General features: G+C 42.6%; 4 protein-coding genes across 7 annotated transcripts; 3 read left to right on the top strand and 1 right to left on the bottom strand.

Annotated features, from left to right (window-relative positions):
- The first annotated feature begins 54 nt into the window (after positions 1-54).
- Positions 55-2,754, top strand: ubald1b (UBA-like domain containing 1b). The gene is made up of 3 exons (XM_077009311.1): positions 55-339; positions 789-842; positions 1,784-2,754. The coding sequence occupies exons 1-3, from the start codon at positions 232-234 to the stop codon at positions 2,030-2,032; spliced, it is 411 nt and encodes a 136-aa protein (XP_076865426.1). The 5' UTR covers positions 55-231; the 3' UTR covers positions 2,033-2,754.
- A 3,911-nt stretch (positions 2,755-6,665) lies between these two features.
- Positions 6,666-12,900, top strand: cdip1 (cell death-inducing p53 target 1). 2 transcript variants are annotated; one of them, XM_077009301.1, is made up of 5 exons: positions 6,666-6,825; positions 8,645-8,800; positions 9,252-9,395; positions 9,861-10,134; positions 10,515-12,900. In XM_077009301.1, the coding sequence occupies exons 2-5, from the start codon at positions 8,716-8,718 to the stop codon at positions 10,624-10,626; spliced, it is 615 nt and encodes a 204-aa protein (XP_076865416.1). In that variant the 5' UTR covers positions 6,666-6,825; positions 8,645-8,715; the 3' UTR covers positions 10,627-12,900. The 2 variants fall into 2 exon arrangements, with proteins under 2 accessions (XP_076865416.1, XP_076865418.1); XM_077009303.1 differs by lacking the exon at positions 6,666-6,825 and adding an exon at positions 6,856-7,112.
- Positions 12,897-13,680, bottom strand: polr3k (polymerase (RNA) III (DNA directed) polypeptide K). Its single transcript, XM_077009307.1, has 3 exons — positions 13,548-13,680; positions 13,365-13,452; positions 12,897-13,242 (listed from the first exon to the last, which is right to left on the bottom strand). The coding sequence occupies exons 1-3, from the start codon at positions 13,656-13,658 to the stop codon at positions 13,115-13,117; spliced, it is 327 nt and encodes a 108-aa protein (XP_076865422.1). The 5' UTR covers positions 13,659-13,680; the 3' UTR covers positions 12,897-13,114.
- On the top strand, positions 13,175-16,750 carry snrnp25 (small nuclear ribonucleoprotein 25). 3 transcript variants are annotated; one of them, XM_077009306.1, is made up of 7 exons: positions 13,175-13,303; positions 14,429-14,667; positions 14,937-15,027; positions 15,427-15,532; positions 15,653-15,727; positions 15,916-15,991; positions 16,348-16,750. In XM_077009306.1, exons 2-6 carry the CDS (start codon positions 14,458-14,460, stop codon positions 15,971-15,973), a joined length of 540 nt encoding a protein of 179 aa, XP_076865421.1. In that variant the 5' UTR covers positions 13,175-13,303; positions 14,429-14,457; the 3' UTR covers positions 15,974-15,991; positions 16,348-16,750. The 3 variants fall into 3 exon arrangements, with proteins under 3 accessions (XP_076865421.1, XP_076865420.1, XP_076865419.1); XM_077009305.1 differs by lacking the exon at positions 13,175-13,303 and adding an exon at positions 13,537-13,677; XM_077009304.1 differs by lacking the exon at positions 13,175-13,303 and adding an exon at positions 14,003-14,214.
- Positions 16,751-16,865: the final 115 nt, after the last annotated feature.

The following is a 16,865-nucleotide window of genomic DNA, read 5'->3' as shown; positions in this document are numbered from 1 at the left end:
AACATTTAGGTTGTTTTCAGATGAGTACAAGAATGACATGTTTCTTATTCTCACGTCCCGGGAGCGTTGATGCGCTACGTGAAGCGGCCGTTAGGGGGCGCCACGGACACCGACGTGCACGGGCTAAACGCTCCGTTCCGCATCAGCTAGTAGGCTATGAGTGACTCCGAGTTCGGGGAAGTGTAAAGGTGGGGAGGCGACGTTTTAAAGATCGATAGATTGTCTGGTAACATGGACGAACTAAAGCATCAGGTGATGATAAACCAGTTCGTGTTGATAGCCGGGTGCGCGCCCGACCAGGCCCAGCAGCTGCTGCGCGCGGCGCACTGGCACTTCGAGGTGAGATGGCGGTTTGTTTACGGACGCGCTCGCGCCGCGTTAGCCGGTTAGCATGTGTGAGTGTTTCTGTCAGACGTGTGGCTGATCCTGAACTACCTTCATTCGGCCGCCCACACTACAACACACACGGTTCTGGGGTTTAAACCTTCGTGTGAAGGCGAGTGAAGGAGAGCGTATTGGTTAGCCACTCGTTTTGTGCGGCGATATAAAAACTTCCAGAAGTCAGTAGGCGACTAACTTCTCTAGTTAGTGCTGCCCAGAACATCGATGAGAGGAACAATTGACTTTATGAATGAAAACATAACCTAACTAGACTGTGAAAATGTTTAATCAATTTTATTATTATTGTGACCACATTATTTTATTAACATGGGCACATTTCTTCGTATTAGCCAATTAGATTACTAATAATAGCTGGTTAACATGTTTTCCTTCTTCTTTCGCTATAGACTGCCCTCAGCGCGTTTTTCCAGGAAGCCAATATACCATACAGCCACCAAATGGTGAGTTATAATAATCTCATTTATAAATGGTCGTTTGGCACTTCCGCCATGTTGTGTTGCGAGTACACGAGTCGGACAAAAACAAACATGTGCCACGAGTATCCGCATGGCCGACACTCCACCTTAGTTTTCACCAGACACCTAACATCTGTCAAACTTCATTCTGCGTTAGCTCATTTATATCATTACAAGGTGATGTTTTTGGTAAACGTGTCCCAAGTCGTGGGGGAGGGAGATTCCTGGAAAACGAGAGTACAAGACACAACTTCCCACAGTCATTTTAACCATTTCGATTCGTCACGTTAACGCCTGAACAAACAGTATAAACGCAGGATGGTTATCTACCAAACTGTATTCACATTATCGCCTGAACCAATGAAGTCATCCTCGTGGATGATTTGTCTCTGTGCCTAACGTGCATGTTTTGCAAGGAAGTGGAGACAGTGCTGTGCTTAATCAGTTTGGGGGGTTTCCCGGATGTGTCCATGACCTTGCATGGGCAACTGAGCTCAGTAGCCTCCTGAAATCTGCTGAAAGAACGAACACGGGTGCTTGTGAGCGGAAGGCAGAGAGAATGAGCCATCTCAAATAACAGCGCTCGCCTGAGCCTCTCGGACAGAGGCGGTCTTTCACAAGGACAGTGGGTCTCCTCCCAGGGTGCTTGGGCAACAAGGCATGTTGGGACCAAGTTAGTTAAGTGTTTCAAGTGGCACTTTAATTGTCAGCAATGCATAAATGTGTGTGTGTGTGTGTGTGTGTGCTTTTCTTGAGGACATCTGTGACCCGGCTGGTTTAAAGGCTTTCTGTAGTAACATCCATAGTAGCATAGTGTCTTTAGTCTTCGCAATAAACAATGTCTGTCTCGTGATTAAAGCCACACCTGCTAACGAGGCTTATTGTATGTGTTTTAGCTTACACTCATTTCTGGTCTCTTGCAACAGATGTGCACGCCTGCCAACACCCCAGCCACTCCCCCCAACTTCCCCGACGCCCTGGCCATGTTCTCCTGCCTCCGAGCCTCTGATAGCGTGAACGGCTGCAGCCCCGCGGTCTCCATGGGCACCGCACCACAGGGCGTCTGGGCCTCGGCTCCGCTCCCACCCCAGACGGCGACCCCGGACTGGCCTACGGCACTCAGCCAGCAGGCCTCGTCCGAACAGCCTGGCCTGGCCATGGAGGCGGAGAGATGAGGGGGTGTGGGAGGCCTGGTCCTGACCCAACACAGGCCTGAAGCGCCGTTCTGGAGGAGCAGTGGGAATATAACACTGAGACTCTGGGAGACAACATGGGACAGAACGCGTGGTCCCGAGACTGAACAGGAGACTAAAGACATTTAAAACTCCTTGGTGTTTTTTTTTATTTTATTTTATTTTTTTTTAAATGTTTTTGTCATTATTGAGTTTATAGTGATTTAGATTTCAGAGCATTATGAATATTCAAAGCTGACCACAAGGTGCACAGGTGTGATTAGTTAGTTTTATATTCCCTTTCAAAGGAGCTCAATCAATAAGGCATAATTTCTACTGTAGTGTGCACTGTGATTCGTCTGATTTCCTGTTCCAGTACTGATGACTGATCTGAAATCAGTTTGTGTGTGATTGTTGTAGGCTATAGGAGCTGGAGTGCTGAAATCATACTGAGAGACACAGGACAACTTGATTTAGTTTGTTGTTGTTTTAACAAAAAACCACCAACACTGAAGATTTAGTTATGTTAAGATGGTCTAGTGTAGGATCAAGATCCGGTTAATTACCTGTCATGTTTATGGAAGAAGAGAGGGACATATTTACTCAGAAGCTGTTTTCTACATAACATTATTTATTTCCTCCAAATGTTTGTGTAATTCTTAGAAGTAATCAGTGTGCAGATGCCTTTTGTAACAGTTTAAATAAATTGCGCAATGGACAGCTCAGATCTGCTCCATTTTGATAATTTCAGTCCGATACAATACACATACCATCCTTCCATTATCTGTATCGCTTAATACCGCTGGTCGAGGTTACACACACTCACACCTACGGGCAATTTAGAGTGACTGATCAACCCAACACGCACGCCTTTGGACTGTGGGAGGAAACCGGAGTACCTGGAGAAAACCCACGCAGGCACAGGAGAACATGCAAGCTCCACACAGAACGGCCTGCAGCCAGAATCAAACTCAGACCGCCTCTCTGTGAGGCCACAGCGCTAACCACCAAAAACAGTACATTTTTGTTAATGTTTATCTAGATTGTTTTTATTTTTATACACAGATCTAAACATTTCCTCTCCTTGTCTAAATGTGTGTGTGTGTGTGTGTGTGTGTGTGTGTGTGTGTGTGTGTGTGTGTGTGTGTGTGTGTGTGTGTGTGTGTGTGTGTGTGTGTGTGTGTGTGAAACCACGTGCAAGAGGTGATGACGGTACACAGTCACCAGGACAGTCAGAAACTCAGTTCCTCTCATTGTTATGACTGACAAAAACAAAACAAACAAAAAGAATGGTCCAACTTCCAGAGGCTGTTTATAACCAATCCCAAGGATAAATGTTAACTGTCCACACCAAATCAAAGCATGATGAAGCCGCTCTAGTCTGAAAGCCTTTTGCCATCTGTCCTGACTGCATGGTTTTTGTGCTCGTCATGTTCCGTAAGGCGTTTTGGTTGCACTCATGTTTTAAGATGTTTTTCTTCATGCTTTGTGCAGGGCGCAGTAGTTTTGGATGGGTAGTGAAACTGAATCCCTGGAGAATTACTTGCCAAGATCTTTACGACGCTTGTTCGGCATGAACAGTACATTATACAGGGAGAAGCACAGAAAGCTTCCCACACTGCAGCCATTTGGAATGTGTCTGTCTGTCTTTCTCTCCCGTCATGATTCCTGCACCCAGACGTCCTGCAGAGTGTCCAACAGCACTATCTAATAAAGCAGTAATGTCCGCCTGCTGCCACGTTGACTCGACTAACTCGTACAACTGCGGTTGCACAAACAAGCTCAGAAAGGAAGTGGCTGAGAGGTGACGGACACAGCTGCAGTACAGAGCTGTGAGTGCTTAACGCCTGCACACTTTGGCATGTGATTGTTTTTGATGTTGAGTGTATCTCAGTGCTGACATGGACAGGTCTGAAAAGGCCACGTGTCCTGCATCCTGTCCTCGTCCTCCATGTAACCATACGCACAATTAGCATGTATAGCTGTGCGATGCAGAACCTTCTGCACATGAAGACTAGACTAAATGTGAAACAGCAGAAACATTGTATGCTGACAATTCCCTTTCATTTAATTGTACTCAATTATTATTTTCCACCAAAATAGAGAGAGTGCTGGTACAGTTAAGTAGCGTTCTCCTTCAGCTGGTTCTGACCACTCTGCTGGGTCCGGCTGCCTCACTGCGGGTCGTCTGCACACCTCGCTTCCAGAACACGATGTTCTGGTGTAGCAAAGCAGACGTGCCACGACAGAGGTGGAGATTTCCCACAATTACAGCGCTGTGACCACGGTTCCTCGGTTCCTCGGTTCCTCCCTACACCTAGCCCGAGACTCGCATCTGGGCAAACTCAGTGACCCTGTGTTTTTAAACTGTTACAGACATCGCCATGGTGAGGGGGAGGTAGATTTATGTAACCATGGTTTCTGACAAAAAAAGCACCAATGTTCCTATCTGCTTGTCACAGAGAGAGAAGGACAGTGCCATCAGAGCCATGACAAAATGAACATATATATATATATATATATATATATATATATATTTTATGAGTAACTGCATTGTGTGCACATGATAATAAAATGACTTAATACTGAGACATGTTAAATAGTGTTATATAAAGCATCTACAGTATATTACCGTGAAAGAATAGGCATTTCTGTACATATACAGTTGTGGACTGAATAATACAGATGATTCATTTGACTCATTTAAGCCATGAAGTATGACAGTGAAGAGGGTGTTAGCTCATAGGCGGAAGTGTAGAGCTCCAGGGACAAACCTACGTTTGGATCTGCTGGACCTGATGCTGCTGAGAGTTTTGTATGAGGGGAGGATCTTCCCAGGGGGGGAGGGGTCAATGTAGATTTGGCCTGGATGCTTCATGACTCTGGCTGTAATGTTATGTGTGATGATCAGTACTTGGTTGTAGGTCTATGTTCTGTCTTAAATATGTAGTCCATAGCACATTTAATTTTTTGCTACCAATAACTTAATATCTAATATTTATCCCAGGACAACAATTAAAGAGACTGAAACAAAAATATATTCATTTATATTTTAAAACAGATCTCTTGGTAGGCACTTGCACAAGATCATGAGAAGATGTTCATCTTAAACCTGCTGTCGTTTTCATGTATTTACAACAGTTAAATAACACATGCACCGTTAACACTGTTTTGACGTTTTTGTGCTCACAGTGCCCCCTTTTGGTAAACTGGAGATCAATTCGTCACCGCATTGAGATTCTAAAAACCTATAAACCTATACTGTAAATCTGACCGAGTCTGTCATTTACTCAGAGAATGACACTTAAAAAAATTCGGCCCTTTCCCGATCAACTATCAATATTACTTGTTATAAAACAAAACTGAAGCAGAGACCCTTCTGTTTGTGTTTGTATTACAATGAATAGAAAAATAAAAACATCTCATTAAAAATTAAAATTCCTATTTTATCGTCAGCTTGGTTGGACGCACCAAGTTGCACACAGAGATAACAATATAAAATAGCAGGAATACAGAACGTAGACAAAACGTCCAACCAAGCTGACGATAAAATTATAATTAAATTATTTTTTTAAAGATTTAAGTTTCCTTTTTTGCTTATCTATGTTCGTTTAAAGTGATTAACACTTTACCTTTTTCACAACCAACATAGCATACCATTAAACCGTATTACCCTTACCAATATACGTTATTACACCATTAACTAGCTCACACTCCTATTACATAATAATGTTGAATGCACACATACAACCTAATTTTATGAGTGATAATTAAATATATGGTATTACGGTACCCTTGCCACGCCTCTTTCAACAATAGCACATTCTTCCACATTGACCAACTTCATGAATAATCCTGAATAATGCAGTTCCTGTCTGTGGCACGAAAACGAGCACCTTCATACGATTGAAAATCTCTTTTTGGGAGCTAAACAGTAAATCATTACTTACTGTGACTATATAACTAGTAGCAGTAGAACAGTAGCAGAACAGTAGAAAAACGCAACACTGATAGAATTTTGCTCCCACATTACATTTTATTCCAAGGCAAATAATGTATTGTATATTCAATAACATTCAATATTCAACTCATTAATTAATGTAATATTCAAATAAAAATAAATATTTTTTCCCAACGATACTTCACATTATGAAACCAGCCATTACACTGACATCTAGAGGTTGGGATGATTCCAGATTCAGTATTTTTAAACATGGCCTCACCAGTTTGACTGAGAACTACAAGGCAATATCATAGAAAAATAACTTAATTAAAATAAATATTGATTGCTACTAGCAATGACATCGCTCCTTTAAAATCAAGGATTAATTAACAAGAATTAATTAATTAACAAGAAGCTTGCATAAAATTATGCACAAACTTCAGTTGTGTGGTCAAACATGTATATATGTATACATTTATGTGTGTAGCACATGATACTACCTTTATGTAATGTAAACTCTCTAATTCACAAATAACATTTCAGTTCTGAAAAGTAAAACGCACTTAACAATTAATTGGTTGACTGGAAATGTTACCACTGTTCCTTACGTATTCACTACATTTTCTGGTCTAAAAATACACACACACACACACACACACACACACACACACACACACACACACACACACACACACACACACACACACACACACACTAACAGGCCTCTCACCATGGTTACGTCAACCCTTCCTACAGTGTGTGTATTGGAGAAGCAGGCTGTGCGCACCAGAGCTCAGAGGAGTTTCAACTTCACGGAGTTCTCAGGTGAAACTCACACGGGAAACTTCACCAGGTAACTGGACGTTATTTTCATCCATTTTGTTCTCGATAAATGACTCCACGCTCTCTTTTCATGCGGTACGTGGACGTTATCTGAGGTACACAGCGCTGTGGCTAGCTAACCACGGCCCGAGTACACGACAGGAGCGGAGGACGGCACCAGCTCGGCGTTAGTGAGCCCCAGCTCGGTGTTAGTGAGCCCCAGCTCGAGTTAATCCGTGCTGGATTAGCGGTATGAGGGGGACGGGGACGGTCGTGTCACTTATACGCCACATCGCTGGACGGTAAACCACGACACCGGTCAGTTATCCAGCCCGCCAGTGCCTTCATCTGGTGTGTGCTAGCCAACAGCTGGGACGCTTCTTTGTGCATTTATAGCGAACCGTTTTGCAAAAGTGATTTTATTTTATCGCCGCACTCGTACTCAAACTCTGCTCCATACTGGATTACGGCGCCCGTCTACTTGTGTGGATTAACTCGTCATTGGTGATGGTTTAACGTTAATGATTAGCTCGCAGGCTGGCGTGTGGAAGGTACTAGAATGGACTCCTGACTAGAAACTGGTTCATGGTTCATGACGGGGGTTGGATTGCAGTGTGTCCACTAAAGTGAAGCAAGAGCCTATTGATAAATAAAGAAAACCCAGTATAAGACAGCCATAGGGGACTGGTGTCGGTAGATTAGAGGTCTGTAAACACCCCCCCCCCCCCGCCCCGCCTACTTAAACAGACGTGACAATGTTTTGCTCCGTATTGCACTTATTCAGCCATTTGAATTATGTGAGTATTCAACCTATTAATCAAAGTCGAGCAGCCTGCTCCACTCTAATGGAGCCCTGCAGGTGAAGCAGGTGTGTTCTGGCGTGACAGCCCTGCACTCCGCCCTCTGCCACACCTGCCATTCCTAGTTTGTATACTTCAGAAATACATCTTGATGCTCATGATGCTGCCACCATTTGACTGTTATATTATATAACATATTATATTATCTGTTATATTGTGCAATGTACCATTATGGCTACACAGAGCTTTTCATATCGTTTGGGCTTTCTAGGAAGAAGATGCTTCATTGACTGGGAATACTTTTCCTAACTGGTTCTGCATTTTCCAGTAATGTTGGACTGGTTCTGTCTGGTGTCACTTTATAAAATGGGACCACAGCATTCAGGTCCATCAACGTTGAGATAAGAACGTTGAGTTATTGATTCTCTTTGCACTTTGTCAGACTTGTGAACCTCAGTAACAAAAAGTTGTGTCGTGTATAAGCTTTCACTGGGGTTACACGTTTTAGAGCAGTGGCCGTCTGTTCAGATCAGAATGGTGAAATGGTGGTCGTAATGTGATATGGTCCAGCACAATACATAATCAGCTTTCCAAGGTGGTTGCACCAGTGGCTGTTATGGGTTGCATAAGTGTTTATTTTATGGCTGTGTGTATTTTCATTTTTTTTAAAACACTTTTTAATATCAACACAAGCGTACTAAAACGCCTTTATGTAAGACTTGTTAGCTGTATAATTTTAGCTAGCTTAAATTGATTAAATTGTAATTGGATGGTTGTATTACACAATTAGCTAGCTGCCGTGGTAAAGGCGGTTGAGAACGTTCTACAAGAGACAGCCAGATACAGATTGAAATGGTTCATGGCATTTATTGATAAACAGGCAGTTTTTATTTGTTGATTAACAAGCGGTCCTCGCAATGTCTAATGAGTATTGGCAGACTACATGATGAAACGATCAGGGCCATAGGGATGTGTCAGATGTCTACATTGGTTAGTGGTCTGTAAATGAAACAAAAGTCTGAAACTTCAAGTCTCATTTTGCTTACTCAGAGAGTGCGAGAGAGTCTGTGGGTGGGCTGGGAGCGGCGCTACCTTGCGAGGTCTCCCCCAAGAGAGGCAGTATGTCTGGTGAACCCCCCCCTCCCTACCCTGGGGCCCCCAGTGCCCCTCTCATCGAGGAGAAGAACGGACAACCTCCAGTCTCTGGTACATATTTAATATCCTCTTCACGTCTTCACCTGACAACAGCTGTGAATTTGTGGTGGGATTTGAATTTGCCTGTGAACTAGGAACCAGAATCAGGGATCAGTCTTTCAGAGTTTGGATTTGGTGTTAGTTGTGCTTTGCTGCTGAATTACAAACGCGGTGAAAGCCAACAGGAAACCAGGGAGACCAGAAGCGAAGGCGGCCGATGCTTGTTAATGACCCGTGATGTCCTCCTCCTTTAATTCTTAAACAAAAAGGAAGAACTGAATGTTTTAGTTTGTTGCAGCGGTGAACTGTAAAGTGTTACAAGCTGTGAAGAGGTCTTGGATTAAAATGGGAAAAAAGCCATGAGAATTCTCGCTTGTTTTAGGTTGTTTTATCATATAAAGAAACACATTCACAGTTGTACCCAGACAGCGTGTATCATAATGCCGTGTGATTGGTTCTCTAGCGGGCCCAACCATGGCAACCAGCGGGCCCCCGCACGGACAGCCCTTGCCTCCAGAATATGGACCTCCTCCATATGAGGCCACTATGCAACCAGGCTTCGTGCCCCCACACGTCCCGGGCGAGGGCCCCATGCACCATCCACACGGTAGCCCACTTCAACTATGGGAGCGTTGTTTCATCTTTATGTTAAACCTTTTGGACACAAACTGAAAAGTGTTATATAAATATATATATAAATAAATGTATTATAAAAATATGATAATATAACGATGATGATCTAATAATAATAACTGACATTATTTAATGTTATAATAATAACCTTTATAATGTACTTTAGACTTTTTGTCAAATCTAATTATTTACTAATTCATAATTTTAATATACTTATTATAAATGTTATACATAATTATTATAAAATGTAATAATACATTATGCCATACATGTTTATCAGAATGATCTAATAATTACACAATGTCAGATTATATAATAATAGTAACAATGATACAATTATTTTATAGAATTAATAATATTATCCCTAACAATAAATTCTTAACTCTTTGGTAAAAACACATTAAAACACAGTGGGGATTACTTATGTGCTGCTTTTCAGGCGGTTTCTACCCTCCTCCCGGACACTTCCCCCACCACATGCCTGGTCACTTTGGTCCCGGACCCAGTCACTTTGGGCCGGCCCCGGGCCACACGGCCGCGATGATGGCTCCTCCGGCCACGGCCACCACGGTGACGGTGCTGCAGGGAGAGATGTTCCAGTCGGCGCCGGTGCAGACGGTGTGTCCCCACTGCCAGCAGGCCATCATCACCCGCATTAGCCACGACGTGGGACTCATGAACACCCTGTTCTGTCTCTTCTGCTTCTTCGTGGGGTGAGTGGCCTGGCGAACACCACACCAACATCCTGCCAAGCCCAAAGTGCCTCCAGGAGGGCTGGAATGTGTTCCCTGGACACGGCTGCAAATAGAATAAATAAAATCAGTTAATTTGGAAGGTATATAAATACATTTGGCTTTGGCTTTATTTGTGTTCTGTGAACATGCTGTTGTGTACAGTTTGTCTTTTAGTGCAACAGGACACTAATATGACTGCTGAGGAAAAGTGATTACAAACTCCTTCTTGTTGCTCCTTTTATATACTGTGGGCCCGTTCTCGGGCATAGGAAAGACAGACAGATTTATTTTTAATATTACCATTACTTGCCTGATAAGTGACCTGGTCTCGCCCCACCCCCACCCCCCTTGTCTTGCAGTTGTGATCTAGGCTGCTGCTTGATCCCATGTCTGATCGATGACCTCAAGGATGTGACGCATACATGCCCCAACTGCAAGGGCTACATCTACACATACAAACGTATATGCTAACGGCACCCCTCCTCCCCACTACCGCCCCCCCCGGGCCGGAGTGGCCGCCCCGACCTCGTGCCACACCCTCGTGGGTGTCGCCGGTCTCTCCTCTTCCCCGCTCTGCGTGCCGTGCTTCATGTAGTCCCTTGCCAGTTGCCAGTTGCCCAGTTTCCATTTTAACCCAGCTCCCACACACTAATTACTGTATATAACGGCCTACAGGGACCTGGGTTTAGTTGGCGAGGCCACACAACAAATTAAAAATAAATAAAAAGAGGAAAGTAGAAACCCTGACACTGGAAGGGGCAGCAGGTCAGGACTTTACTTTTGTTTGTGCACATGCAAATCTTAACAAGCTGTGGAAGTAGTGTGAGGATTTTTGTACTGTGTGAGCAGCATGTTTTAGAGGCGTTTGCCATGTGGAAGGGGGCTAGGAAAATTGCCCACTTTTTCAGTCTAGTGTGGGAGCTCGGCCCCGTAGCATAACTGAAGGATCAAATCCATTTCAGGGTCAGTGTTATTTTTATTGTAATTTTCTGATGTTGTTCATGTGTCGTTACTTTAAGATGCTAACATGAGCATTAATGAGGTTTAGGCAAAGAATGAATGTTTGTTCTAGCTGTGAAGACTCATGCTGGTGTATTCAGTATCTCCCACTCGGTACGGCCATGCTGGGATTGTTTGGATTTGCAAGGTTCAATATGTTCATTAATAGTTGTGAAACACCCTTGTGTGTAGACGTGCAATTTTACATGAAGAAATTCTTAAACTAACAGCAAATGTAATGCAAATGTCCAAATTAATTTGCTCCTTTATAATAATCAACAAATATTAGGTGGGTTATGCACAATATTCTTCATGTACTGATGCTGCATTGTCTATCATTGAGTCATGTGTGGTGCGCTTGTTGGTTTGCTGTCCTGTTAAACTGTGAATCAGACAGATGGCTGTAATGTGCCTCAGCTTTATCCTTCATTGTTCTGTGCTGTTAGTGAGGAGCCATGTCGGCCTCTTGGTGGAGCTTTGTTTGTTCCCACCATTTTACTGTCACAATCGGGACCTAAAATGAGTCAGCTAACCTTTATAAAACCACAACCCCCTACCATTATAGCCCATTGCAGGCTCTTATGTATCTAAGTGACTGCCTCTTATCTGGAGCATTAGGGAAGCGCATGTTCAGAGAGGCTGATGATGATTCGCCTCGGGTGAAGGCACTGGCCTCCATCAGTGCTAGCGCAGAGCAGACCTGCTTGGCCTGAGATCTTGATCAGGGTGCAAGGAGTCACTCTGCATGATCTCACTAATCTGGAGCAGCACTCTCTGGCCATATGGCCCATCTGTGCTGGGAGCCCAGTGTCGGTCTCTCTGCTGCTCACCGCACTGGGCCTCCAAAACTCAAGGGAGATTAACTTTTCACTTATTCATGTCCACTGTTGGGATTTAAAGACATAGAGCACCGCTCCTCTGGAAAATAAGACACTCTCCTATTTAGTGTGGTAGTGAGATCGATTCCTACTTGCTTTCTCCCACTCAGTATAACTTCTGCTTAAAACTGTTGCAGTGTGTTATTCAGCACTGAAATGCCGTGGCAGACATGTTGGTGATTTTCACCTGTGTTTTTCTTTTCCCCTCCTGTATGTTTGGTTGAGTGTTGATTATATGCACATTGTTTAAACATTGTCAGTTCTGTTTGGTTGTGATAAAATAAAAAGTTTTTTTTTATGCAAGAAAGATGCACCAGGTTTGAAGCTTTATTCCCTTAGAAATGATCCAGTGTCATGCAGTCTGCATGTAATGTGCCACATCTTCACACCGTACTTCAGAAACGGATATGGAAGTTTTGCTTTCAAGTTCACTTGGTTTTATGTTGTATCACTCGCAAACCAGTTTACTGTTCTACATTTCCACACATTTAGATACCAGCATGAACATACTTTAGATGAAAATCACATGGATGCCTCTCTGAAGAAGACGATCTAATGCAACAGTGGTATGCATGCTCCTCTGAATTTGAGTACTTGCACAATCTGAGCTGACTCCCTTTAATCCAACATGCTTTTGAACGCTGTAGACCTACAGTGCTTTAAGTGGCTTGATGCTCTGAAAGACAGACTAGATGTAAAGCTTGTGTTACTGGAATGCATCCATTTTAGATCAATGACTACAGGTAGTTTGTGGCATAGTACATGTTGCCATTCTAAACTGGAACCGTCATATGTAACATATGTATGTAAAGCAAACTAAGCTGACTGTAATTATTTTAAGAATAATAATAAAAATACAGTAGACTGAGTTGTCGTTTTATTACATTTTAATACACTTTTTACAAGTCAAAAGCATAAAGGTTCACAACACTATATTCAAGACTTCATCAATGATTTTCATTCAAGAATCTGCCCATTATATACAGACTGATCCTTAGAGTCTAATCTACCACCATCTAAGATTATGTGACTGAGAAGTTTGACACACATTATATGAAACAACCACTATACAGACTAATAGTTCAGTCTCTCCAGCGATGCCCACACTGTAGACTGCAGCACTTGTAGAACGTGGTCATGGGCTCGTCGGCAGATCTGGTCTGTATCTGCATGAAATAAGCCCTCGGGTGCTCACACTTCGGACAAGTTTCTGCAGTTAAACAGATTTAAGGTTAACAAACCAGGTTATGGTGCTGCATTAAAATAACAAGGTACGTACAGATACTGTGGAGAATATTGTTGTTGTAGATACACCTTCCCCAGCTAACGCACCTGCCGTGGAGTCCACGTTCTCCCACGCAGCAGCGCCGCCCAGAACGTCGTCTACCTCTTTCAGTTTGGGGTACTTCCTGTTGTTAACCTAATTAAAATGCGTACATGCACAGATTACCGTCACGTTAACTGAAGGAACAAATCTCAGTAGACCTCAAAAGTTTTCGTCCGGCATGAACTCGCCTTCCTCGTGATGTTGTGAACGTAGGGGCATGTGTTGCACGCGAACCGGTAACATCTTTGACCCTCCTCTACGATCAACACATTTCCACACGTGGGGCAAAATAGCAGCATTTTTAAACCTACGCTACAGGTCAGTATACTCGTACTACAAACAAATAATCGCTCATTACGTTTGCCACGTTAAGTTAGCTAACATCGCTGCGACGCTGAAACGACCGGAAGCAAACTTTGGACCGGAAGTGCGTCCGATTATTTGTGTTCGGCGAGAAACAAAGAAAAACACTCAAGAGATGCGTTTATAAATAAATGCATTAAAATCTACCCCAATGTGCACGTTTACACATCACATCGTTTATAATGTAACAGTTTGAATCCCTCAACTTTCGTTTTAGAGTTATATTTGTTAAGGGAACCTGTTTGCAATACAGTTTGTACTTTATCGATTCAATAACAAAGCGGCACTCATGGCGTTCTTGGTGGTGTGCGCATGCGAGAACGTTTCAGCGCTTACGCACACGGTATTCATCGGGGTTAACTGACAGTATGTCAGTAGTTCGGGTTCAAACAGTTCAGTTACTTGTAGCTAGCGAGCTCTCCAAAACTCATCCGATGTACAAAGTGTACACAACTACAAACCTTAGGTAGCTATGTTAGCTTGCTAAGATAGGTAAGTTTACACTTAATTGTGTAGAGTGTATATATACACTTATATAAACTATATATATATATATAATTACATCCTACGAGTGTGTTAGGATGTAATAAGACGTTCAGTTTTAAAAGTGTTTCGTCATGCGTTAAAATGAAAAGAAACGTTTTTCAGATGTTTTCAGAAAAATGTGTATAGTAAGGGGTTTTAACTTGTCTTTCACACATGACAGGGGCGAAGGTCCTTGTGTTAGTGGCTAAAATGGACGAGGAAGTAAAGATAGACGACATACCAACAAAAAGCGTGGATGAGACTAAAGTGGAGAATGAAAATACTGAAGAAAAAGTGAAACAGGAAATGGATGAAGAGGAAGATGAGGAGGCCATGCCACATTCTGAATTTTTGGATATCTTTGAGGAAGGACTGGCTTTGATAGTACAGGACCCACTACTATGTGACCTGCCAATCCAGGTGGGTAATCAGAGTCCTCTTTCACACAGAGACCCTCCTGGAAGATGATCAGAGTTGATCCCTCATCCATAGTCGCCCCCCCCCCCCCTACACACACACACACACAGTCACAAAAGAGTGAGATCATATAGCTCTGGGCTAGGCTAAAAATTGGCCCTTAAGGTTTAAAAACATCAGTTAAACTAAATGCACCCCAAAACAATTACCTTTCATACTGTGTAAACCACTGGTTTGATTTTATTTTGTTATTTTTTACTTTTTTCCTGTAGGTCACTTTGGAGGAGGTGAACTCCCAGGTGGCCCTAGAGCACGGGCAGGCCATGACTGTTCGTGTGTCTAAAGCTGATGGAGAAATCATGCGTGAGTCTCTATGGAGCTAATTTAACTTCTGTCAATAAGAAAAAGGATTCAGGACCCAACTTGAGCAAAAACATCTACCAGTGACCTTTGATACTTTGATACTGATCACTAGTGTGTGTGTGTGTGTGTGTGTGTTCTCACTGCACAGATGGGTAAATGATTGGGGTGAAAAATAACAGTTGACAAATATGGCATGTTTACATTTACATTGTATTAGCCTACTGCAGTTTCATTGTTTGCTCTGGTCATTTGTCTGCTTTAGGTGGAGGTCCTACTGGTGCACACTGATGTGGGTTGAATGGTGCAAAAGGGTTGATTAAAACAAGACCGGCACTGGTTAAAGTGTTTGTTTGGCATGCTGTGTAGTTTGGTAACTAAGCACGTTGGCCTTTTCTTCAGCCATCGTGGTGGTTCAGTCTGCCACTGTGCTGGATCTGAAGAAGGCGATACGACGGTACATGGAGCTCAAACAGCAGCGTGAGGGAGGCGTCAAGCACGTCAGCTGGTACTTCTCACGTTTGCTGTGACAAGTCCTTTAAAGTTACCAAAACTATTTTTTGTTTGTTTGAGATTTTCTCATAAAATGATTGCACGAGTATCCAAAAAGCCATTTTTCTCTCTTAAGGAAATATGTGTGGCGGACGTTTCACTTGGTCTTTAATGGAGAGAGATTGGAGGATGACATCAGGAAACTGAAGGAGTGAGTGCAGACAGCCGTGCTTCATCATGGCCGCCCCCTTAAAACAGCACATGTTTACAGTCACACGTCTTACCAGATGACAAGATTAGTGGTTGTTTCTGGCGCTTGAAGTTGAAAGACATTATTTTCTCAGAATTGTGCATAGTGTTTTTTTTCACATTCATATTTTCATTTGTTTCTGTCATCAGCTATGGAATTAGGAACAGAGACGAAGTAACTTTTATGAAGAAATTGAGAAAGAAATGAAAATAAATACTTCTAAAGGTTTGTCTTCTACTCCAAATATAAACTGTAATCAGAAGGATGTAGTCCATTTAATTTGCTCAGCTAAAATTAGCTTAAATTTTCTCTGGTGAGTCAAAGTCAGAATACTCAGAATATTCAAAACATGGTTTTGAGAACAACAAGGTGCTGTTGTTTACTTATTTATTACTTATCTCATTCACATCAGCATGCAAATGTGAAAATTTTCAAGCCGTGTCCAGGTGTAGGAGCACATACCCTTTGATAAAGGGCAAAATAAACTAAATTGAATGGTGAAAGTAAGGTTTATATTACTGAAACATTTTCCTTGATCTGTCTTTTCATTTTTTAATGTCCCTGTGAATTAAATTTTTCAGGCGATCCTGTTCATGGCCAGCACCTGGTCTGCAGAAGCATGGATCCAAGAACAGCTGATCTTCAACCACGAGCTTTAAATATTATGACGTAGTTCCTGGTGTTGTCACTTGAATTTCCAGAGTTCACTATTTCCTGACTAAACGCAACAGACTTTTGTGACAGTGGCAAATAGCAAGATCTTTTGTTTCTTTTTATTTCCCCTGTGTTGTTATAATCTTAATTGTCTTTTCTTTGGAATTCCGCACTAAATAACTGGATGGCTTATTTGAAGCTTTGGAAGTTGAGTACTCACTTGTATTTGTACATAACTTTTTAAACCTCCTTATATTTATGTGGTGTGTGTTACTGTTTTCTCTGTAAAACTTTACTTTGTCAATAAACTTAAGTGGGATGTTAAGTGATTAGTGTTGTTTGTGGTTATGGCAGCAGTTGGTCCTCAAGGTTGTGCAGGAACAGGAGCTTCTGGGATCAGAGCTGTGAGGAGGTTGTGGTGAAGATCACTCGTGTTTCCCATGTC

The sequence above is a fragment of the Brachyhypopomus gauderio genome, chromosome 6 (genome assembly GCF_052324685.1).
Source record: "Brachyhypopomus gauderio isolate BG-103 chromosome 6, BGAUD_0.2, whole genome shotgun sequence".
Classification (NCBI taxonomy): domain Eukaryota; kingdom Metazoa; phylum Chordata; class Actinopteri; order Gymnotiformes; family Hypopomidae; genus Brachyhypopomus; species Brachyhypopomus gauderio.
Note: the sequence above shows the minus strand (reverse complement) of the source record. Positions and strands in the feature narration are given on the sequence as shown.